Below are 25,805 nucleotides of genomic sequence, written 5' to 3'. Positions count from 1 at the left end.
GAGCCGGGCTTCCGTCCGGCTCCTGCAGTGGTAATGGGAGAAACGTCATGATGTCATGACGTCTCTCCCATAATGCAGAGCGGCCCCGCCCGGGAGGATGGACGTGCGGATGGCGCGGGAGCAGGAGCATGGATACAGGTAAGTATTTTTCTTTTGTTTAATTCTAGTGTGTATTTCAGGGGGGGGCGCGCTCTATTACAAAGAAGGGGACTACTACTGGGGGCACTACTGGGGGGGATACTACTGTGGGCACTGCTACAGGTGGGGGGGGACCAGTACTGGGGACTACTACTGGGTGGGGGATACTACTGGGGGCACTGCTTTGGGGGGGGACAACTACTGGGGGGGATACTACTGGGGCACTGCCTCGGGGGGGGACCACTACTGGGGGGATACTATTGGGGGGGATACTACTGTGGGCACTGCATCATGGGGAACCACTACTGGGGACTACCACTGGGGGGGATACTACTGTGGGCACTGCATTGTGGGGGATCACTACTGGGGACTACTACAGGGGGCACTGCATCAAGGGGGACTCCTCCGGGGGGAACTATATAAAGGGCACTGTATAGGAGGGACTACTGCTGGGGGCACTATATAAGGGGCTCACTACTGGGGGCACTGCACAGGGGGGTCCACTACAGGGGGCACTGAAAAGGGAGAACCACTACAGGGGGCACTGCATAAGGGGGACAACTACTGGGGGCACTGTATAAGGGGCACTGTATATGGGGGATCACTACTGGGGGCCTGCATATGAGGGATCACTACTGAGGGCACTGTATAAGGGGAACTACTGGGGGCCTGCATATGAGGGATCACTACAGGGGGCACTGTGTAAGGGGCACTGCATATGGGGGACCACTACTGGGGGCCTGTATAAGGGGAACGAATCGGGGCCTGCATAAGGGGGACCACTTCTAGGGGCACTGCATAGGGGGGGACTGTATAAGGGGCACTGCATTAAGGTGCAAATGGAAAGAAATGTTCCCAGTGACAAGAAAGGGGTGTGTGTCATGTTGACACGCCCCATTTTTCAATGGCCACGCCCATTTTTTTTGCGCACATAGGGGGGGCTCCATTTTCAAATTTGCCCTGGGCTCCAAATACCCTAGTTACGCCACTGCCCATTAATACTATATGTAGCCTTTGGATTTTTGGGACCCAAGTGCATGATTTTGCATTTTTGGGCATTAAACTGTAGTTGCCACGTTCTTGAGGGTTGTAGTCTGGAAGCCGACGGTCTAAATGCCGACCGCCAGCTTCCAGACTGCTTAATCCCGGCGAGGGTTGAATGACAGGCATCTAAATCTAGAAACCTGTCATTTTACCGACGCCGTGATAAGGTAAGGTTAAGGTTTAGGGCTCCTCGGGGGGACTTAGGGTTAGGTACCCCCCGGGAGGTTAGGGTTAAGCTAGGGGAAGGGAGGGTTAGGGTTAGGCACCCCCCGGGGGACTTAGGTTTAGGCAACGGGGAAGGGGGGGTTAGGTTTAGGCACTTAGAGGGGGGTTAGGGTTAGGCACAGGGGGGGAGGTTAGGGTTAGGCACCCTAAAGGAGGGTTAGTGTTAGGGGGTAGAATTAGATTAGTTTATACTTACCTTTAGGACGAACGGGATTTCCTCCTTTGTCGGGCAGCCGCTGTAGGGATTACGGGATGCGGCCGGCGGTAATACATACCACACCCGTTCTTGACCATTCCTCTAGTCTACCTAGATCATCAATCATTTGTTTTACCCCTCCTGGTGTGTCTACATTTAAACAAACTCAGCGCATCCTAAAGAAACATACAAATGACAGAGCAGTAAGTCAGACAGTATTTCTACTGTCCTGTTGCAAATAACATTCCTTTAAGATAGTCTTAGTATTGACTGTGAAATCACTTATTGTATTTGGACAAAGAAATTTAATTTTATATGCAGACTACATTAACTATGCATAATATGCAAACATCCCAAAAATGGTTCTTTAACATTGAGTCATTGATTATGTATGTGAATAAATAAAAAGCACAAATACACCGTGCCTTAAAGGCTACATTTACAAAGCAGCAATTCTGTGAGATAAAATAATATAGCAAACGGTACTTTCATGTATTCCATTGAAGTGTTTGTCTGAAGTACAGGACACTGTTTCTCTTGGTGAGTCCTGATTGAGGGGATGCAGGGAAGCAAATGCTTCACATCTATGTTGTTAGGGGGTACAGGCCCACCCGAGTAGAGGAAGCCATCTCTTGATCAAGTCCTTGAGATGCTTTGGAAGACCCAACTAAACCAGGTAAGGAGCATTTTGTATTTGATTTTATGTTACTCAGTTCCAGTCAGGACACTCCATCATATTTAGTTTTAGGTGGAGCAAACCTTTAAGTCCAGGTGATGTTGTACTACTTTTTTGTCTTTATATGCAAAGTAAACATTTCAAGTGTATACGTTTCTGATTAAAACAATAGATGGTGGTTCATGATGTTTCTGTGTTAGTAATGTTTCTGGAGACTAAATTAAATAGAACTGAAATAAATACAGTACCATCCTTATCCCATATATTAGTTACTTATTCTACCAAAACCTGCAGTATATGATTCTCCATAAGTTTAAATTGTATTCAGCTAGGAAAATAGATACATTATAACAAGCTTTTGCCAAACTGTTTATTCATTATTACAAAAGACCAATGTATAGAAATAGTAATATTTTTTTTTTGTAGGCACGACACAGTTGATACAAGGATATAGTAATTTATTCTGTCTAAAAGTTTTCATTTATCAATAAATCACTATACGACACACAAAAAACGCCACCTGCTGATTACATTCGGTAGTGCAATTAACCTTTAATACATTTTACTGTTCTGTATGCATCAATAAAAGGGCTGCTTACTTTAGTGTCTATTTACTAAGCCTTGGAAGCAGATAACGTGAACAGAGATAAAGTACCAGATAATCAGATCCTAACTGCCATGTCACAGGCTGTGTTTGAAAAATGACAGTTAGGAGGTGGTTGGTTGGTAATTTATCTCCGTCCACGTTATCTCCATCCAAGGCTTAGTAAATAGACCCCTTAATCCTGCAAACTCAGTTTATTTTCATAAAAATACTATACTTATTTGTTTTTTAATGTTAGGTCAATTTAAATCCGTTTGATTTAAATAATTTTTTTATTTTTATAGCTATGTTTTTATGATTTGTTGCAATGATTATTATATTTAGAATGATTTGTCTTTGGATAACTTTCATGTTGCATTGTTGTCCTTACAGAGGCAGAATTGGCTGCTCAGACTGAATGCTACACAGACTGGGTGTCTAATAAAAAAAACCTGGACAAATTAGGCTATACCCCTGATGAGATGAACCCAGGTCAAACTAAGTTGACTGTACCCATCCCTTTAAAGAAATTTAGAATGTCCCAAAAAAACAAGAGTACTGGGGGATGTCCAACTTGGACAGTGCTCTGGGGACCAAACTGGACTGATACAGTCATTAAACTCCCATGTTCTGCCAAACGAATACCATGCTTTTTTTTCATTCATAAAGCCAGAATGTAAAGGTTTCCTTTTCTTATTAATACATTTGTTAGAATCTATCAAGTTTTTGTTTTAGTTTGTTCCCAAGTGCTTTTCTTTTGAATCACTTGGAGACACTCTTTGTACTTGAACGTCTATGTAAAAAAATAATAATAAAACAAGACAGAATGAGGCCACCCTTTCTGTTAATAGAATGTACAGTAATTGGATAACATGGTGTGTTCAATAAATACATTGCAACCTAAAGGTCCCAATCCATCAGCAATTGTTTCAATGATCCCAAGATGCCGCGGTCGGGGCATCGGTGAAATCCAACATGATTTTCTGATTTGCCAATCCCAACCAAAATATAATCAGTATCAGTAAATTGGGGATTTGTAACATGAAGAATTTCACAGATTCCCAGACGTTTTGGTGATCATCGATGGCCGCCCATCAGCGTTTACGACCATTGACTCGGCAGACCGGGAAGCCTGATGTATGGGGCTTTTTACTTCTTACTCAATTCTTTGCAGCTGGTACAGGTGGAGCTAGGGCACACAGCAATGAACAACTAGAACATATAGCTTTAACATCGGCCTACCTGACACTCAACATTGTTCTTAGGTGAAATACACTTTAATGCCAGAGGCATTCTATGCTAAAGGCAGAGTAAGTAGAATCAGTAGTTATTCTCATATTGTATGGAGGTGACCACTTGGGAGAGAGATATGAAAATTGCTTAGAAAAAGATTGCTCTTTTCTCAATGCACAGTGAACCAGATACAACAGAATGTATTTCTTATGTGGAGGTGACAGATCCATTTAAAAAAGTTCCTGGTTTTAATTGCTTTCCTGCAGCGACCCTGTGGGTAGTATAGGGCCTATAATGAGGCACCTACCGTAGCCAGCAAGATTAGAGGGTAACCACGTTTTGGGAATTACAAAAGAGATGCAAATCATTTTTGCCACATACTAAGTATTTTATTAATTGGCAGATCTAACAATGGCTAATGTGGCATTATTTGTCTTTTATATAGTATACCAGAAAAATGTAAAATGTTACCTTAGTTGTGTAAGAGATGAAAAGTCGCTATCTTGTTCGGTGCCTCGGGCAGAAAAGCGGCTATATAGCTTTCTGTATGGTACAGAATAACAAGCAGCATTGGCTGATATTGAGTAACAAAATATATAGCTAGCAAAACTTTAGCAAGTATTAATTTAAGAACTCGTTTGATAATGTCCTGCTATACCTGGCAGATTTAAACTTGAGTTCATGATAACACTGTACAAAGCTGTGGTATATGAATGTTATGGGCAAAGCCAGCAGGACAATCCCACTGACCACGCATATGCCTCCAAGTATTCTGCCAGGAATAGATATAGGGTACATATCACCATAGCCAACTGTGGTCATGGAAATAATTACCCACCAGAAGGCTGCTGGTATGCTCTCGTAATCCTCGTTTTTGGTCTCAAGGTCCAACCCGTGCTCGAGGAGCTGAGAGAGAGCACCGAAAATCGCCATTGCTACGCAAATAAAGACCAGCAGCATGACCATCTCTCTGTAGCAACGTTTCAGGGTGAGGCCAAGGGTCTGTAGGCCGATAAAGTGTCTTGCGAGTTTTATGACCCAAAATATTCGCATCATCCTCAGGACCCTCAGGGTCACCCCGGCTCTCTGCAGCTGTGGGTTCTCCCCCGTGACAATGGTCATGAAAAGGGAAACGTAGTAAGGAGAGATGGCCAGCATGTCAATGATGTTCAAGGGCCTTTTCACAAAGTCGCACTTATTCTTGGAAACAATGAACCTCACGATGCACTCTGCCGTGAACCAGCCAATGCAGATTGCTTCAATTATTCTGTGGAAACAAAAAACATTAAATAATTTCTTTCAAGGCAACATTCAACAGAACATCAGTCGCCACAACATAATTAAATTTAGCCTCCCACTAGCAAGGATTCAAGCGCAATATATTTTTTTGTTAACAAAAAGTCAAATTAAAATTACAAATACAATAGGTAACTAAATGAATGAAAGAAACGCAAATAAACTTGCAATACATTTTAATATGTTAAGCACTGGAGTCAACTGCAATGCTAACTCCTACTCCTACATAGGAGCGGGGTTTAAGGTAAGTATTTTTATTTTTTTGTAAGCGGTACTACAGGGGCATTACTATGGGGGATTTATCATATGGGCACTACTACAGGGGCATTACCATATGGGCACTACTACATGGGCATTACTATGGGGGCTCCTGCTCCCAGCATCTCACAACAGTCTCCTGAATTTTACCACAGCATCCTATATTTCACCACGGCCCCTGCTTCTCACTCCTGCCACTGGTTCTTATCACAGCCCCTTGCATCTCACTCCTGCTTCTTACCACAGACTCCTGCATCTCACCACAGGCCTCTGCATCTCACCACAACTAGAGATGAGCGGTTCGGATTCTGTGGAATCCGAACCGCTCCGAACATTGGGGATCCGAGTCCACCCGAACCCTGTTCGGGTGTTCACCGCCTGACTCGGATCCCCGTTCGGGGCCGAACGCGGCCGCCTAATGTCGGATTCTCACTAGAGAATCCGACATCAGGGCTTCTATTGTGTAGGGCAGAGCGCTGTGATAGCGCTCTGCCCTACACAGACACAAACACACAGCCGCCAGCGGCAGCTGTGTGTTTGTTAGAGTAGCCAATGAGAGTCACACAGACTCTCATTGGCTGCTGCACGGAGGGAGCCGGCTGGAGCTCACACATGAGCTCCGTCTTCCGGCTCCCTCCTCAGCGTGTGACAGCAGAGCGGACGGCGTGGGAGCGGGGATACAGGTAAGTTTTTTTTTTTACTTGTGCAAGGGCCGGGGGCGCTACTGGGGGGGGGGTCTGCTACTGGGGGGATCTGCTACTGTGGGTGCGGAGGGGCCATACTACGGGGGGGGGGTGCTACTGGGGGGGCTATACTACTGGGGGGGGTCTGCTACTGGGGGGGGCTGTACTACTGGGGGGGGTCTGCTACTGGGGGGGTCTGCTACTGGGGGGGGGCCATACTACTGAGGGGCCTGCTACTGGGGGGGCCATACTACTGGGGGGGCATACTACTGGGGGGGCTTACTACTACTGGGGGGGGCCTACTACTGGGGGGGACCTGCTACTGGGGCAGCCTACTACTGGGGGGCCATACTACAGGGGGGGCCATACTACAGGGGGGGGCTACTACTGGGGTAGCCTACTACTGGGGGGGGCTGCTACTGGGGCAGCCTACTACTGGGGTGGGGCATACTACTGGTGGGGCCATACTACTGGGGGGCTGCTAATGGGGGCATACTACTGGGGGGGCCTGCTAATGGGGGGCATACTACTGGGTGGCATGCTAATGGGGGGCATACTACTGGGGGGGCCTGCTAATGGGGGGCATACTACTGGGGGGCATTCTACTGGGGGCACTGCATAGGGGATCCTACTACTAAGGGGACTGCATAGGGGGCGCCACTGCTTGGGGCATTGTGTAAGGGACACCGCTACTGTGGGCATTGTGTAAAAGGGGCACTACTGTGGGCATTGTGTAAAAGGGGCACTACTGTGTGTCCTAACATAAATAAGAGACACTACTTTATGGTGTAATGTGAATCAGGCCCTATGTGCGGTGTAATGTGAATAAGATTGTGCACTGTGACTCCTTGGGCCGTAGCCCACTATGTAAACAAGTACTGTGATTCTGCTGGCCGTACCCCACTGGGTGGGTGCACTACTTTTCATTTCTGCCACTGCTGTGTGGCAATGTGTGATAGATGTGCTTTATACTGTGGTGTCTGTGTCGTTGTGCCGCTGCTTTGTCGCTTAGTAACCAGTCAGCTCACTGCAAACTTTGGCCAATAATGTTGAAAACAATATTATAAGCTGTGATATGGTCTAAATTGACTGGAAATTAATGTTATTGAGGTTAATAATACTCTAGGAAGAAAAAAAAGACCAATTTATGTGATTTTAGCTTTTTTTGTCAATTTTTGTAAAAAAATATCCAAATCCAAATCCAAATCCAAAGCCAGTCACCGCAGTTTGGCAAATCCAAATCCAAATCCGGACGACGAATTAGAACCAAATCCAAATCCGGCAAAAATGGTCCGGCGCACATCCCTAACCACAACCCCCTGCTTCTCACTCCTGCTACCTGCAACTCACCAGTGTCACCACAACCCCCCCTGTTGCTGCCCTGCAGTTGGCTGAGGCCCGTCCACTGGGATGTGCTGGGAAGGGCAGGACGATCATGAGAGATTTGTATTGCAGCTACCATAAGCATGATCAGCAGCATGTCCCTGGGGCTGAGGGACCTGTGCATATTTCCGCAGTCTCCATGCACACCCATCCCCAGCTGCCGAACATGGCGATGAGCAACGTCGTCTTTGCACAATGTACCCTGTATTTCCTTGGCTTCTTGTTGAGTTTCCTTGCCGTGGTGCCCTGTCTGAGAACAGTGCTGACTTCTATGGGAGGTGCCTCCTGTTTACTGAGGGTGTGTGGTTGAGCAGTAACATCATGCTGGAGAAAGAGCACTTCACAGTTGAGGAGTGCAGGCCGGAGTCCATCTGCAGGTTCAATGTAGGGATGGACATCAGAATCCGATGGTTACAAACCATCTATGTTTTTGTCTCAATGGTAGTGTATTTACCAATTGATGGTGGTGGTCCAATGTTTGCCACTATTGAATAGAAATCATTCGATGGTGTTCTGATGGTTGTTTGTTTTTTATTAAATTCTTGACAGCTGTGCCTCCTCTTGCTCCTTCCAGGCTACTGTGTCTGCAATAGGGCATCTTTTTGGGTTCTTTGGAGGCTGTCTCTCACTCTCTGTCTGCCTCAGATGTTCTCACTCTCTGTCTGCCTCAGATGTGACCCTGCTCAGTCCCCGACTCTCTCCCCTCTCTAGGCTGCTGCTAAACAACAGGGTACATTGCTACTGTATCTCTAATTGGCTCTGTTTCAGATGCTCTTGCTGTTTCAACATTATGACCAGCTTTTATACAGCATCTTGGTGCATTACTTTTTATCTGTGACTTGCTTCACTAAAATTGTGACAGCTCAGCTCCCTTTTGTCACAGATGAATGGTTCATACACCTCAACCTTCCTCAACCAATGCTGTATAGAATAGTGAATGCCCCTGTCCAGTGGTTCAAGAGATTAGCCTGAACGAAAATGCAGAGCCCTAAACTGGGGACTTTATTTTATATATATATAGAGATACAAATGATACAGTAACAGTAATTCTATGTACAGCACATCAGACATAATTGTAAATACACACATGATGTGGAACTCCAACTATGAAAACCAATCATGCAAAGAAAAAAACATAAAATATTAAATATTCACTTTAGTGTTTCTCTGTGTGTGGCTCATACATGTATCTTCCCTAGGAATGTCCAGGAGACTCACAATATTTTTTTTGGGGGGTGAGTAGATAATTCTTCTGGATCCCACTTACTTACAGGAAAGGGGACAGGCCACCATAACACGTTGTGCTGAAAATTGCGTCATCAAGCCTCACCCCCCACACACACTGCATAATACCGAGATTTTCCTGACATCACAAAAGGTGAGATTGGACTTTTTCATATTCATAAATAAACCTTATTGTCTCCCAAAGAAATATCTTTCCCCAAACATAAAAAATAACAACTGACCATTGTTGTCACATTTACTTTCCTGCGTACAACACAAAAACTGAAACATTTGAGGTCAGAGACGTTTTAAAAATGCAGATAATATTAGTTATTTCAGATAGTAACAAGAAAAACAAACCACACATAAAACCTTTAAACTAGAGCAAATATGTGAAGGTAAAATCATATGTAAACGTTTTAGCTTATTGTTTTATCTGTTAAATATATACAAAATATTGTTTTTTTTCCCTATGAAAAGCATCATCTGTAAAAGCTGACAATGTCCAACAATAAGTAATTCTGTATGGGCTAGGGAAAGGTCAGTGCTCTCCCGACTGCATTTCTGCATGGAGCCATTGAACATGGAACCCTAGAAAAGGGCAATCTTCTGGTGGTAAAAGTTGGTTTTCCCATGGCACAGTTCTCATAATAACTTAAGAACATTTTATTGCATGGAGTGGAAGGTCCCAATGTTGTCAGCTCTGTGGAGAATAAAACCCAATAACCTGTCTAACAGAGCAAAATATTCTTAGGCATAAAACAGTTTTCTATTGCAACTAATGTGGATGACATTTGAATTTATTGTGCTGTTTTACTGCCATAACTTTTTTTAAGTTTTAGTCAGGGCATGGTTTTCAACCTTTGGCCCTGAGCACATCTGGACCATCCATTATAAATATCTATAGCCTAGTAGGCACTGGGGGACCGAGAATGCCCAGACCATTATGTAACCCTGCTCTGGCCCTCAGGGTAAATTACCCATGGTACCCAACGATCAATGACTGCAATACCATGAAATTATGTGGAAGAAAGCAGAGGTATCCGCTTTTCCATTAGGAGACATACAGTAGTAGGTGCCACCAACTGCCAGATTATGGTCATTGCGATATGATGCATATTGGTTCTGGCTCATCTGGGTACATGCATGGACTGGTTTGGTGACAATTTGCTCTAAAATAAATAGATCAAGAGTCTAACTTGCTACATATATTGTCTGCTTTATTTTATTTCAATTGTTTATTTTTTTGGTGGGTTTTCTGTGGTTTATTTTATATAATATTAAATTCAGACCCTGAAGTGTAAGTAGAAAGAAAATGTAGTTCCTTGCTCATTCAAAAACAAACAAGAGAACTACGTACATCAGTAGAACTGTCCTCGCTGAATATTTCGTATACTGTAGCTACAGTGCTACCTCTGTATAAAGCCAGGTGAGACAGCAGCCAGCCAGCCTTGTATAACATGCACTAAAGATTTAAGAGCATTATTTGCCATCAATAAAAGCATTGTTTGTTTATGTGTTTGTTTAGCTCTAACTACAATTTTAAAATAAAAAGTCAGCTTTATGGTTTATATAATACAGAATAAAAATGTAGACATGTAAATATGTGCAGGATCTTGATCTGCTCTGGAGTGTAGCAGCCAACTGCAGTCATCTCCATAATCTTTGTATTTGTAAATAACTGCTGAAACGTTGCAACTAGAGATGCGGAAAGTGTTTTTTGAAATTTGAGAGTTCTACGATATTGGGGTATGCAAAAGACACATTTTTGCTATACTAAGAAAATGTTAAAGGTCTCTTTCTATCAGCCAGTTACACAAAACATATACAAATAACAACAATAAAATAGCAACAAATTAATCAACTAAATGTACTTACAAAATCATTTTTAAATGTCTGATTGTGAAAGGAGCAAAACTTTTTGTTTAAACCAATAACAAAAATGAGACAATTGGACCAAAATTGTCAATAATGCCATTAACTAGCTCACCCCTTATTAAAATGGCTTTATTCATCAACAGTAGCACAAGAGATTTATCCACATTTGTTTAAAGTTGGGCAATACTGAGAATTTAAGCAGACCTAGACCATAGCAGTTACCACTTTAGTCTCACATGTACATTTAAAGCCAAGGCTGGATTCAGCCATCTGCATAACCTGCTGTGCCTAAAGGCAGACGATGTCTAGAGACCGCTATTTCCTTGCACAGCAATTAATTCACTGGAGGTGCCCTGGAATTGTCAGTAAAGTGGCAAGCCCACTTCACACTCCCTGTACAATAACCATAGCCAGAAGTTGATGATGTACTGTATGTTATTTTTTGTCCTGTTCATCCCAGCATATTTATCTCCTTGCAGTTTTACATGTTTCTGTCCATAGACGACACCAAAATCAAACAAGTGGCTGATTTAAGTGAGAAGACCATTGTAATTCAAAACATTAAGCCCAACCTTATGTTCAAGATGTCTGTAAAGTGATTTCTGTCAGCATTCTAGGCAGGGAAAGACTAGTAAAAAGTCTGCTACTTCATGAGTGCATTTGTGTGCAGGGCCATAGAAAGGCACTTCTGAGTCCTGAGCTACAGTAGAACTGCCACCCCCAGCTCACCAGCTCATGGAACATCATGACATTATGGAAGAGGGGTCTGGGAGCAGGAAGCCTATTTCCAGGCACGGCCGTTCTAAAGACACTGGGTAGCGCTCCAAGAATTTATGTCTTGGGAGCAGGGGCGTATCTTCCTATTGGCCAGGATGGCACTCGCCAGGGGGGCGGTGCCACTTGCGGCCAGTTCTAGCTGTCAAAGTCTGTGCTGCTACTGATCTCTCAGTCAGAAGCATCAGCGCTGGATGATGAGGGAGGGGGGGGGAGGGGTGATCACTGCCTGTACAGCCACCACTGTGTCTGTTTAATAAAAGCTGGCCTGCGTGCAGCTTTGCAATTCCGTCCTAAGATGAATCATCCCCTAAGATCCTAAGCACATGTTGGTACCCAGTCCCTCCATTCGCTATTCCCCGATAAGGGATTGATAAGAAACCAGATCACCATAAGTAAAATATTGTCTGTCAACTAATGACCAAACACATAGACAGGGGTGTAACTATGGCAGTCCATGTAGCAGCTATGGGACCAAGCAGTGAGTCGGATTTAGGCATCCGCTCCAGATCTCCCCATTTTGCCTTTGCTGGCAATCACAGACGATGGTGATTGAGAATGGGATGATTGTATGAGATTTCAGTACCACTGTGATCATTTTAAGAATTAGAATACTTATCAAATTGCAACTTCAATACTAAACAAGGCTCTATTGCTCATGCTTCGGCCACCATGATGAAAAGAGCAAAGAGGGGGCCTCTAGAGCGGTCAGTAGATAGGCAACACCGGAGATTGGTAATTACTCCCCAGAACACAGGCCTGAGGGCTGTATTTTGTGGGCTGACTGAACAGTTATTAGAAGAACGCAGCCTATCAATTCACTAGGAAGTAGGGAAATCATTACCGCAGTGATGTCACTACTGTAGTTCCTCTCAAATTGATAAGCTCTGAAGTTTGTAGGTGACTGGTAGACTTTAAGAGGTCTACAGTGTCAGTGACACAGATAATTTTCCCTCTGTCTGCTTTACACCCTGGCTGGTATGTACGGCTGCAGCAGGAATATTAATCTACTTTAAAAATGTATACAAAGCCGGCAGTCACAAATGTAGCAGATCTCCCATAATAAAAACACTGGAAGCCCACACTCACAGGTAGCACAGCTGCTTACTGGAAAAATAGAGGCTACAACCAGCACTACATGAAAAGATTTTTCTTAGAGTTTTAATGGTGTCTGTGGATCTGTCTGTGTACAAGTACATATATACACTGTAATACATTTTCCAATGCATGCTTACCAGATTGGAATTTCTCCCCCATGCAAATCAATATGGAAATACTGAGAGTGATCATGTATTTATGAATCATGACAGACAGAAACTAACCCATTCAGCATCCATGGATAAACTAATGCAGATTGTGTTGTTTTTCAAATAACAAACCTATCCAGTTATTGAGATAAAGGGCTAAAAGTAATAGAGGGCCTTATTCAGCCTAGGACGGAATAGCAAATCAAGACGCAAGCAGCTTTGCAATTCCCTCCTTGCAATTATGGTAATGCAGCAGGCATTAATTATCTGAGCTGCCTTGTACTACGCAGCATCAGATAATCTGCGAGAACATCGGCTGGCTGAGTAACCCATGGGGTCATGCAAGCCGGCCACCGCAGATGAGAGGCCAGGAAGTCTCCGTCAGCCGACGGAGATCCTGGCCTCTTCCCTCCCGCTCAAGGGAGACAAAACGCCTCTGTTTTGGGTAACTAAGGCCGTCGCCGCCCCCTCCTGGCCACAAACGGCAGCAGACTGTCAGTGCGGTCACGCAGGACCCGTACTGCACATGCACAGTATGGGTCCGGCGCCTGCGCAGATTCCCGACCATCGAGATTCTGCGATCATCAGTGCACGCTGAATCAGGCCCAGAGTGTGAGCCACCAAGCTGCTTTTGCCTTTAACATCCGGGAATACTTTACAAAACCGTGAATACTCGCATGTATTCCCACAGCGGCACTGGCTCGCACTCTATTACATTTAGCCCAAAGGGTCTGATGCAGAGTTAAATGCAAATCAGTTCTGCAGACATATTCTGCATGTAGTTGCCCTGTAATGCTCCGTAGCTTAGAGCATACGCATCTACAGACAGTGCTGAGCCGTGCAAATCTCAGCCTCATTTCCCCTTGCAGCTGGAAGGGCATAACTGGGTTGTACAGAGGATTTCATCCATACACTAAGTTTAGTGAGGGCGGGGTGAGGACATGATGATGAAATTGCAGGCTGTGCAGAATTGCTCCCATGCGTAATTACGCCTGTTTCTGACTGACTTTTTGCACCAGGGATAGGGCTAGTGTAAGTGTGCACTAATAATGATGGAGGTTATGAGACTTATCATACGGATCGGTGTGGTTCAGTCATATAGATAAAGGAAACTCTCTCTACAGGTGCATATGTGCATTTATTTCTATATGCACAATGGGACTTGCACTCAGCGATGCATCAGCCACTTTATATTTACAGTGGTCATTACTTTTCTTTTCTATGAATATTTTTAACAGTGATGTGAAATTATGAAGGGCTGTTCACTTAAACTTTATTTCACACTATGAGACAAATGTAATAGGGGCAGATTTACTAAGCCATGGAGAGAGATAAAGTGTAGAGAGATAAAGTACAAACCAATCAGCTCTAAACTCATTTTTCAGTTAATAGTTTAAAGGCAAAACCAACCTGGTTTTGCCTTTAGACAAATTGTTGCTTTAAATCTAGGGACTACTGTATCTTGCGTAATTCGTGTCAGCTTCCGCAAATCGCCGGCTATTACATTTGGCCCTAAGAACCACTTCTAAACCCTTCCATGTGTAATTTATAGAATCCGATGGGTGTAATTGTTTATCCTAAAATGCAGAATTTAATCGTTTGCAATTTGCCTTTGAATAAATCAATTTGAGTATATTTTTTATAAATTACCAGTGTTATCTGCAGTGCCCCTCAAATCAGTGGATATGGCTGAACTGAGAGTTTACAAATATCCTTTATAAAAAAAATGTTGGTGCTTAAGAACCCTGGGCATACAGCTTTCCAATGACAGCTTAGTGATTTATTTTGATGAAAATGTCCTTTTTTTTTTAACTCTTTCAGTACTCGTGTAAACACTTCTGATGAGAACTCTGAAACAGTTATTTTACCCTCCGGTATAAAAACCTGTCAGCATGTTCCTAAGTCGCAGTTTGTCTTCTTTTTGAAAACATAATTATCCTAGACTGTAAAGTACTGTACACTGTGTACGACAGGGAGAGGCGCGAGTCCCAAACTTTATGTTAGTGCTCTAAATCTTTCTGGTTTGAACTACTGTATAATTACATTTTCCAGGTCTGTACAATCACAGATGGAAGATAGGGGGAACATGGGCATCCAGTGTTTTTGTTTGTCATTTACAAACTTATTCATGGTTTGTTATCTAGAATCTTAGAATAAAACTTATTTGCAACAAACTATGCCCTCTGAAAAAAATATTACATATAAACAATTTTTTAGTGGAAACATTTGTGGGGCAATTTCAGTATTTCCCAAAGAGATTAATAACCAAAAATACCCACACCCAGGGGTCTATTCAGCAACAGTGACAGAATATTATCGGCAACATCATCATGAGATTTTATCAATTATGATAAAATATAGAAGCTAAGCAGCAATATTTTCAACAGGGACAGTGGTTGCGGTAACACGCTGTCCCTGCGATGTGACAGAAGACGTTGTTATCGGGTTTCCCAAAAACAATCCCTTCTGTTTGTTCCTCTGCGCATGCTCAGTCATGCGCTAGGGAACAGTCTCCGTCCCTGCTTGCTGTGACCGCCGACGGGGTAAGTACAGCTCCAGCCTCCCGAATTTGATTGATATTTGTACACAGGCATTATACTATATTTATGTGCTTTTATATTTCACATTTATATATAAATATAATCGCACATAAATAAATATACATGTATACAGGCTAGTATAAAGCCTGTATACACATATCAATCAATTTCAGGGGGTTTAAAAGCCTCTAGAGTGACTTACCTGTCGCAGATCACCGGGAAGCAGGGACGGAGACTGGGCGGGCTTACAAGATGCTGCAGGGACTTATGGGAAAATTTCCCTCTGTCCCTGCAGTTTTTGGGAAATGTATTTTCTTCATGTAACGCCATTCTGAAATGGCGTTATATAAAGTAAATATTTATCGAGTGATTTAACACTTTCTGCTTTGCTGAATAGCAAAAAAGTGTTAAAGCACTGTAGAGATCAATGGCTGATCCCTACAGTGCGGTATTCAGCGAGATGGAAATCAATGGAGAAGATAATTGCTTCTCCATTATCCCATTGCTGAATAGGGGAGCTACATTAAAAATATGGAAATCATAGTTTTGTATTTTTTATGTAAAAAAAATCAATGCTGAATAGATCCCCCCATTACCAGTTATTGTATTGCCCGCCTTGTGCAGAGGACATTATAACAATACTTGTCTCATCTTTTACTCTTCTAAAAATTTTAGTCAATAAATTCTCTGACAGTTGGAAATACTGATCAAATGACAGTAATTACTGAAGAACCTCTGGTGAAATTACTGCTGCCTTAATTCCTCGCACCACCCCCCTACCATCCGACCACACACTTTGCCACTGGGCATTGTCCATCCATCACTAACATCAACCTTGTTATATACAACTAATGCATGTATTCCCCATGCCATCACCGAAGGATATTTATAACAAGCGTGTATTCTCATCCTAGCCCCCAGGGGTACTTTTGACAGATCAACAGATTCTCCAGCCTAATTGTTGTTGTTGTTATTATTATCATCATTATTGTTCACAAATTCAATTTATTAGATTACAAAAATAGTAAACCCACACACAGGATAGGATGGGTAGTATTGGTAGTATTACAGACCTGGGACATTGGGGTAACTTATATATATATATATATATATATATATATATATATTACCCCGATGTCCCAGGTCTGTAATACTACCATACTACCCTATATATATGCATATAGCTGTTGGCAGATAAACAACAGGTAAATATTTTGTGCTTATCTGCTTTGTAACCACACTCACACGTTTGAAGGTGGAGGTTTGATAATGAGGTCTATGAGGATTACTTTACAAGTGTTTATATGTGAACTAATCCCACAGCTCTGCAGACAGAGAACTAAGGATGTTTTATACTCAGATAACTTTATGCTCAGCAGTTAGTTTCCTATCTGGGTAGTGTCATTCTGTTAACTATAGAACTGCTGGGGGCGTTCCAGTTCATCATAATGACTTATTACAGGACCCCTCCTGTGAGAATAACATTGCAATAAAATACCCCCAACCCCTTAGACAGACGGACACGGATAGTAGTGAGAATTGCTGCTCGTACCCCGAAGGTTCCCATAGACTTGCTGTATACCTTTGCTCCTCCACGCTCCTATTCTCTGCTGTCTTCCAGTCTGGCAGGGTGCTGGCACACAGGAGCACCATGGAGACAATGACAAATATGATGGACACCACTGCCAGGATCTGAGCTGCTACGGATGAGGTGGGCTCCTCAAAAGTCCTCCTCATGCGCTCCAGCCACTTCTTCTCCCCAGGGGCAGGCAGGTCCTCCTTGATGGTGCTCTCATCAGGCTTGCTCTCATCAGACAGGTAGGTGTAGGTGTCTGACATGCGGTCATCCAGCCTCCTCTGACAGCAGTACTCCAGTTGTGAGCACTCCAACCCCCAGTAGATCATCTCATTGTAGAAGGACAACTCACACATCTGGGGCACGAACCTCAGCTTGCCATACTTGACATACATCATAATGAAGCCAAAAGCCTCAGAGTGCCTGTCAAAGAAATACTCATTCCTCTCCTGGTCATAATCATCACATACCTCCAGGACATCCTTCTCTGAGGAGCAGCCGTGCAGCCTGCTCACCCTGCGCAGGGGGAAATCCTTAATGACATCCTGAGAGAAATAATACCTTGCACCCCCAACGTTAAGGATAAAGGAATCCCTTGAAAAGTTCATTGCGGAGGCCGAATCGTTGGCGCTATCCTTCAGCACCATCACCTACAGTAGATGTGCAGGACAAGCTTTGGGAAGTCTTCACCTTAAAGTTTTAACAATGTTTACCCCTGCTGACTCCTTCCAGCCCCTCTCCCCGGGGGGATCCAGGTTGCAGGGTGCAGTATGCAGCATGGTCAGCAAGAAGAGAGGAAGAGCTGGATGTAACAAAGAAAAGTTCAGGTAGAATTCTTGACCGTCCACTGCTGGTAGCATATGTTCCTGAGCTGCAGCCTCTCCTATACACCACACCTTTCCTAACTATGAAGGGTCTTCTGCAAAAACAATTCATCAGATCTCCACCACAGAGTCTCTTCAAGGAAAATGCAGTTAATAAAACGAATTAAAAGAAAACAGTATGAAGAAGATAGGAAGGGAGAGTGCTGAGAGCTCCGGCTCTACCGCCCGTTCTCGTGTCTCTACTGAACTTTACTCAGTGTGAGAAGCACTGAGGGAGAGGGAGCTGGGAGGAGGAGGGAGGGAGGTGGGATCCTGGCTTGTGTGACAGCTACAGAAACCTCGCAGACACTCTTCTATCAGGCTATATTGTGTTATGTAAGTGTCTGTAGCATTACTCTATGCAGCGCACTGCACATTGTTACACTTCACTTTCTGACCATGTAACTTCAGTATAGAAATGTCCAGCAGCGTTACATGTATAATTGTAACGTAACTGTATAAAGATCATGTTGCTACAGTAGTTTGTTTTGCTGTAAATGGAAAATGTGTTAAAAAAAACATTCTCTGTCCATGTTTTACATTTTATCTATCTATCATTTACTGTATCTATGGATCATCTATTTATTATATTTACGGCCATATTCAATCAGTTTCGCACCCGCGTTACTTCTTCGCATAACGCACTTTTCGCCGACTTTGCGTGTTTCAGCCGCGGAAATTTATCGTGCGCCCCCCCGCTATTCGCCGTCCCAGCGAAACGCAGCCGGAAAGTACTGTCAGAAATTGGGAAATCAGCCTGACACCCCCCAATAGATGCACTAACATTGGGTATCAGTGTAGGTGCCCCCCTGGAGCTATTTGGGGTCCTTAAATGCTCTCATCAGCTGCTAATTAGCATCTTTGCACAAGTGGTGAAGAATAGCATTTAGGAGGGTTTTTTGTGAAAATAACTAGTCCCAGTAAATTTGGGGTACATGAAAATGGGTGCAAGCATGGTTAAAAATCGCAAAAGTGAGGTTTTAAAAAACGTGAAAAATGCACCTTCAGCAAGCACCTGCAATTAAAAAAAACACCTCCTCCATACTTGTAGACACCCCCAAAATCTATTTAGCTAGTTTATAAGTTTGTACCCCAACTTTGAACTTTTCACCCCCTTTTTCAAAGTGATTTTTTGGGGTGTTCTTTATTTTTTTTTTTAGGTTTTTCTTGACGCAGTTTGCCTTTGGGGACCTGTCCTAAGGGTGCAGGGTGGTTTCCCCAACTTTGCATCCCAAAACCGCAATTCTGCACTTTTTTTCGAATGCTATTCATAAGTGAAACTTTCCGCTGGGTTCATTGCATTCAGTTTCTGCACCAGCGAAAAGTCGCCACAATTGAATACGGGGATAAGTTTTTGCCTGGCGAAATGACATCACCGGCGAAACTTTTTCTCAGAAAACGGCTTTTTGCACCTAACTGAATACGGCCCTTAGTATATTAACTATAATATCTATGTATCATTATTCATAGTTTTCCTCAGGGCCAGATTATAGGGAGGGTGACAGGGGTGGTCGTCCAGGGGCCCCCACACATAGGGGACCCCCACACACTGTCCCCGGCCCCAATCCCCAAGATGAACTGTTTTGTGTTTTTTTTCTTTCATTGGAGCCGCCTGCCACGAACCACCATTAAGCCCCGGCCCCTGATATTTGGCTCCACTCCCTTCTGCTGCTGCTGGCCAATATGCCTTTCCCTGCATCTGAAACAGTACGTAATGTATATGTGCACTGTGTCTATGTGTGTATATATATTTATGTCTATATGTGTGTCTATATGTGTATATATATATATATATATATATATATATAGGTGCCCGCACACGATTGTTGCCCAGGGGCCCCCACAGACCTTAATCCGGCCCTGGTCTAACTATGTTTTTATTTCTGTATCTCTAACTATAAACTGCATCTATCAAACTATAGGGTCTATTTACTAAGCTGTGTTAGGAGATGAAGTGAACAGTGATAAGGTACCAGCCAATCAGCTCCTAACTGCCATTTTTCAAACACAGCCTGTGACATGGCAGTTAGGTATTCTAGTAATCTCAACGCCTAATTGACCAACTGTTGATAAATGGTCTATACACATCTGCAGCAGAATGATATGAGGTGTTGCCAAACTCACAAATTTAGACAAACAGAAAGAAATTTTGCGCTGGAGTGCAAGTACAATCAATTATATTTATTTATACCATATATTGTCTCAATAAAAACAGCATAACTACAACATGTATCACTATGAGCTCTTATATGCACTATCCAAAATAATAACAAATATAACCACTACTTCTATATATCAAGTAGGAATGTGTCCATTACATAGCATAAAACATGACAGCTGAAAAAATGTAAATTAGCGGCATTCTGTACATAACAATATATTATGCTATAAACGTGTATATAGAGTATTGGCAGCTTGAACGAATAAAATGTTCTTTATATCTAGGTGATCTCAAAAAGGCTACTTAGTATTGATTTGTATTGTGAATATCCAGGTAATCCTCCTAGTGTATATAGAGAATAGAAAAGTCAATATATTACCTCCAGGTAATAGCTAGAGTATATAAGCATATCCAAATAAATGAAATGTCCCAAACACTGACGGCAAGCAGGGGTGTCCCCCTAGAGCAGGTCAGGGTAACATAAGAAAAGGTCCAGCCTGACTCACCATCTGCTGATATTAGCTGACAAGTGGGAGAAGCTGTAGTTGCAGCGCCGCATTCAATCCAGTCTTAGAGCCGGAGTACTGGTCGCCGTCGCTTTGTCAGGTATAGTGGTGCTGTGCCATTGACCGCTGTGTGCCTTTCCAGGTGGGTATTGGGATAGCAATTCGAAAGTAGTGTAGCACCAAGAGCTACAGGAACAACTACGTGTTTCAGTCACTGCTGTGACATTTTTCAAGTTGGATGGCAGTTAGGAGCAGATTGGCTGGTACCTTATCACCGTTCACTTTATCTCCTAACACAGCTTAGTAAATAGACCCCTAATTATCTAACTGTCCCTAACAAATGTATCTATTTTTGTTAGGGGTGTGCATCGGCCACTTTTCGTGTTTTGTGTTTTGGTTTTGGATCTGGATCTTTCTTCGTGTTTTAGATCTGGAATGGTTTTGCCAAAACCACCCTTCCGGGTTTGGGGTTTTGGTTTTGGATCTGTATTTTTTTTGGAAAAAAGCATAAAAACAGCTAAAATCACAGAATTTTTTATTTTTTTGTTCCTAATAACATTAATTTCCAGTCTATTCTGAACACCTCACAATATTGTTTTTAGGCCAAAAGGATGCACCGAGGTAGCTGGATGACTATGCTACGCGACACGAGTGGGCGGCACAAAGACGTGGCCCATCTAGGAGTGACACTGCAGTGGCAGACATGATGGCAGTTTGAAAAACTAGGCCCCAAACAGTACATAATGCAAAGAAAAAAAAAAGGTGCAAAATGGAATTGTCCTTGGACCCTCCCACCCATCCTTATGTTGTATAAACAGGACATGCACACTTTAACAAACCAATAATTTCAGCGCCAGGGTCTGCCACACGACTGTGGCTGAAATTATTGGTTTGTTTGGGCCCCCACAAAACAAGCTGGCAATTAATCTGTCCCTGCACAAACTGGATCTACGCAGGCAAGATGTCGTCCTCATCCTCCTCATCCACCGATTCCTCACCCTCTTCAGGGTTGTGTACATCCTCATCTACACAGAGTATTAATTCGTCCCCGCTGGAATCCACCACCACAGGTCCCTCTGTACGTTCTGGAGGCTGGTCTCCCTGGAAGAGTTGACAATTCATTTTTATGAACACCATCTTCTCCACATTTTGAGGAAGCAACATCCTACGCCTTTCGCTGACAAGGTTCCCGGCTGCACTAAAAACTCTTTCGGAGTACACACTGGAGGGGGGGGCAACTCAGGTAAAATAGAGCCAGTTTGTACAGGGGCCTCCAAATTGCCTCTTTTTCCTGCCAGTACAGGTATGGACTGTCTGACATCCCTACTTGGATGCTGTAATCCTCCACCATTCTGTCAGTGGTGACAGTATCATATGCAGTGACAGTGACAGAGACATATGTCAGAAATTTTTGGCACGTACTTCAGTCCGGACCAGATGTCCAAACCGGCCCTTGACTTATGACACAGGTGCACGCTTGGCGCTGCTACTGTGTTGATGCGGCTACAGTGCACACAAGTCACAAACACAGAAAAAAAATAGATTTTTTTATTTTTTGAGCACTTTGGGGTTACACCACCCTTCAAAAGACGAGTCAGTTGGCCCTTGATTTATTACACAGGCGCACGCTTGGCGCTACTACTTAGTTGATGCACGTGCGGCTACTGCGCATACATTTTGCACACAAACACAGAAGTAAAAGAATTGTTTATTTTTTGTGGAGCGCACTTTGGGGGTTACACCACCCATTAACAGACTTATGGGACACAGGTGCACGCTTGGCGCTGCTCTTTTGTTGATGCACTACTGCGCATACATTTCGCACACGAACACAGAAAAAAAGAAGAATTGTTTATTTTTTGTGGAGCGCACTTTGGGGGCTACACCACCCTTTAACAGACTTATGGGACACAGGCGCACGCTTGGCACTGCTCCTTTGTTGATACACATGCAACCACAGAGCACACAATTCACAAACACAGAAAATAAGTTTTTATTTTGTTTGGAGTGCACTTAGGGGGTTACAGCACCCTTTAATGGTCAAGCCAGCTGGCCCTTGATTTATGGCACAGGCGCACGCTTGGTGCTACTTTGTTGATGCACGTGCGGCTACAGCGCACACAATTCACAAACAGAATTTTTTTTTTTAATATTTTTTTGAGTGCACTTTGGGGGTTACACCACCCTTTAAGAGATGAGCCAGCCGGCCCTTTGCTTATGGGACACAGGCGCATGCTTGGCGCTGCTCCTTTGTTGATGCACGTGCAGCCACAGTGCACACAATTCACAAACACAGAAAATAATTTTTTATTTTGTTTGGAGTGCACTTAGGGGGTTACAGCACCCTTTAACGGTCAAGCCATCCAGCCCTTTACTTATGACACAGGCGCACGCTTGGCGCTACTTTGTTAATGTATGTGCGGCTACTGCGCACACAATTCACAAACAGAAAAAAAGATATATATTTTTTTGGAGTGCACTTTGGGGGTTACACCACCCTTTAAGAGATGAGCCAGCCGGCCCTTTGCTTATGGGACACAGGCGCATGCTTGGCGCTGCTCCTTTGTTGATGCACGTGCAGCCACAGTGCACACAATTCACAAACACAGAAAATAATTTTTTATTTTGTTTGGAGTGCACTTAGGGGGTTACAGCACCCTTTAACGGTCAAGCCATCCAGCCCTTTACTTATGACACAGGCGCACGCTTGGCGCTACTTTGTTGATGCACGTGCGGCTACTGCGCACACAATTCACAAACACAGAAAAACATTTTTTACTTTTCTTATTGGAGTGCACTTTGGGGGAGCACCCCTGATGGACAGATCACCCCCTGGACAACACTACAGCACCCCTTTAGGACTACAGACTTTATGGGACTCTTCACAACACAGCCCAGCCAGCCCCTATGACAGCAGCACAACACAGCCCAGCCAGCCCCTATGGACAACAGCAGCACAACACAGCCCAGCCAGCCCCTATGGACAACAGCAGCACAACACAGCCCAGTCAGCCTCTATGGACTGAGTGGACACAGCCCCTATGGACAACAGCAGCACAAAACAGCCCAGCCAGCCCTAGCTCCCACCCTCCCTCTTCACTGTCCACAGCCGTAGTGAGAAATGACGCCGACTTGGGGACCTTTTATAGAACCCAAAACCCGCGAGATCCAGCAGGCGGGATGATGACGTTTTTAGTGACAGGTATATGTACATTAGCAGGCTCTACCACTGACGCTAATCATATAGGAATAGTTCTTTTTTTGCAATTTTGATTAAAGTGAGACTCCAACTCAATATACAAGTCCTTTACCTGCTCCTTTAGTAGATGTACACTATAGTCAATACTCTGGGCACTATATGTAGGCTCTCTTTATGGAGATATGCACCCTCGTTTGGCAGCTGCAGCCTGCCTCTGTGTGATTTCTGCCGGACTGTGCTATTAAGGGAGCTGGCCTAACAGCTATTGCTGCTTCACCTCTAATATCACTGGTGCATCCCTCTTCTAGAGTGCAGGCTCTCAGCTATGGGGATATGCTGTGACTCTGCCCCCTCTCTGTTTCCCCATCAGCTTACCACGAATCCTTCACTGGTCTCTCTCTTTCCGGGTCCCCTCCTCCTCAGACAGCCCGGCATGTCTCCTCTCCACCAACACATGGCTGTTCTGTTCCCCAGTGGCGTAACTAGGTTATTTGGAGCCCAGGGCAAATCTGAAAAGTGAGCCCCCCCCCCACATTGCGATATGTGTGCGCGCCTTTGGCGCACGCGGAAAAAAAGGGCGTGGTCACTTAAAAATGGGGCGTGTCAACATTATTTTCACGCTGAACATTCCTATCCATATGCACCTTAACCCCAATAGTACCCCTTATACAGTACCCCCAGTATGCAGTTGTGCTCACTCTTATGCAGGCCCATAGTAGTGCCCCTTTTACAGTATCTCCAGTAGTGGTCCCCCTTATACAGCCCCCAATTAGTCCCCCTTACTCAGTGCCCCCAGTAGTGGTCCCCCCAAATGCAGTGCCCTATGTAGTGTTGCCCCTTATGCAGTGCCCCCAGTAGCAGTCCCCACAATGCAGTGCCCCCAGTAGTAGTCCCCCCCTATGCAGTGCCCTTTATATAGTGCCCACAGCAGTAGTCCCCCCATGCAGGTCTCCCAGTAGAGGTCCACCTTATGCAGGCACCCAGTAGTGATCCCCCCTATCTAGTGCCCCCTGTAGTGGTCCCCGCAGTGCCCCTAGCAGTAAGCCCCTTATATAGTGCCCCCAGCAGTAGTCCCCCCCTCCCATGCAGTGCCCCCAGTAGTGGTCCTCCTGATGCAGGCACCCAATAGTGATCCCCCCTATCCAGTGGTCCCTGTAGTGGTCCTTCCTGTTATTGCCCCCAGTTGTGGTCCACCCAGTGCAGTGCCCCTAGTAGTAGGCCCCTTTTAAAATGCCCCCAGTAGTAGTCCCCCCCCAAGTAGTGGTTCCCAGTTGAGGTTCCCCCTCCCGATTAAGTGCCCCCTGTAATAGCCCCCCCCCAGTAGAGGTCCTCCCAATAATGGTGCCCCCAGTAATAGCCTCCCCCCGTTGTGCCCCCACTCCAGTAGAGGTCCCCCCAGTGGTAGCCACCCCCCTCCCCCCTCCCCCGTTGTGCCCCCAGTAGTGCTGACAGGTTTTTTAAAAAATATATATAAAAACATGCTTACCTGAATCCACGCTGCTGCTCCTCCAGTCCGCGACGCCGCTCCCACTGCCGCCGCCGCCCGCCAGTCCTCCCGGGCTGGTGCGCTCAGCATAATGGGACAGACGTCTTGATGTCATGACGTCTGTCCCATTACCCACTGCAGGAGCCGGACTCTCATTGGCTGCTGTTTAACACACGCATCGCCGCCAGCGCTGGCGGCGATGCGTGTGTTATGCACAGCCTGAGCCCGCCTCCTAGCGCTATTGGGCAAGCGCTCAGGGGGAGGGAACGGGCTCAGGTGTGCAGCACAGGACCAGCGCTGGAAGCCTAGTGCCGGTCCTGTGTAAATGTGTAGCGCTGACCGCACTCATTGCGGTCGGCGCTACACTGGTGGCTAACTAGGGTGGGCCAGACCATGGCCGACGGCGCCCCCCTGCGCCGCCGGTCCCACGGTGCCCAGGGCACGCACCCCACTTGCCCTGCCCTAGTTACGCCACTGCTGTTCCCTACATCCCCACCCAGTGTTCAGCTGCCACTGCTGCGCCACTCAGGCTGCTGGGACCATTGTTGCTGCTCACTCTCCCCAGGAAAAGCTTTTAGAAGCCCCTGCCACTGAGTTCTTCCCAGGGAGCTGCTGACTGCTTGTCAGCCACAGTTG

At 44.7% G+C, this 25,805-nt stretch overlaps 1 protein-coding gene across 2 annotated transcripts; it reads right to left on the bottom strand.

Moving 5' to 3' along the window:
* Nucleotides 1-1,961: 1,961 nt before the first annotated feature.
* On the bottom strand, nucleotides 1,962-18,006 carry KCNG3 (potassium voltage-gated channel modifier subfamily G member 3). 2 transcript variants are annotated; one of them, XM_088477527.1, is made up of 2 exons: nucleotides 16,931-18,006; nucleotides 1,962-5,362 (listed from the first exon to the last, which is right to left on the bottom strand). In XM_088477527.1, exons 1-2 carry the CDS (start codon nucleotides 17,599-17,601, stop codon nucleotides 4,717-4,719), a joined length of 1,317 nt encoding a protein of 438 aa, XP_088333653.1. In that variant the 5' UTR covers nucleotides 17,602-18,006; the 3' UTR covers nucleotides 1,962-4,716. The 2 variants fall into 2 exon arrangements, with proteins under 2 accessions (XP_088333653.1, XP_088333654.1); XM_088477528.1 differs by having other exon boundaries at nucleotides 16,961-18,006.
* Between the last annotated feature and the right edge of the window lie 7,799 nt (nucleotides 18,007-25,805).

This window comes from Taudactylus pleione, unplaced genomic scaffold (assembly GCF_031769625.1).
Source record: "Taudactylus pleione unplaced genomic scaffold, aTauple2 ptg000201l, whole genome shotgun sequence".
NCBI lineage: Eukaryota > Metazoa > Chordata > Amphibia > Anura > Myobatrachidae > Taudactylus > Taudactylus pleione.
Note: the sequence above shows the minus strand (reverse complement) of the source record. Positions and strands in the feature narration are given on the sequence as shown.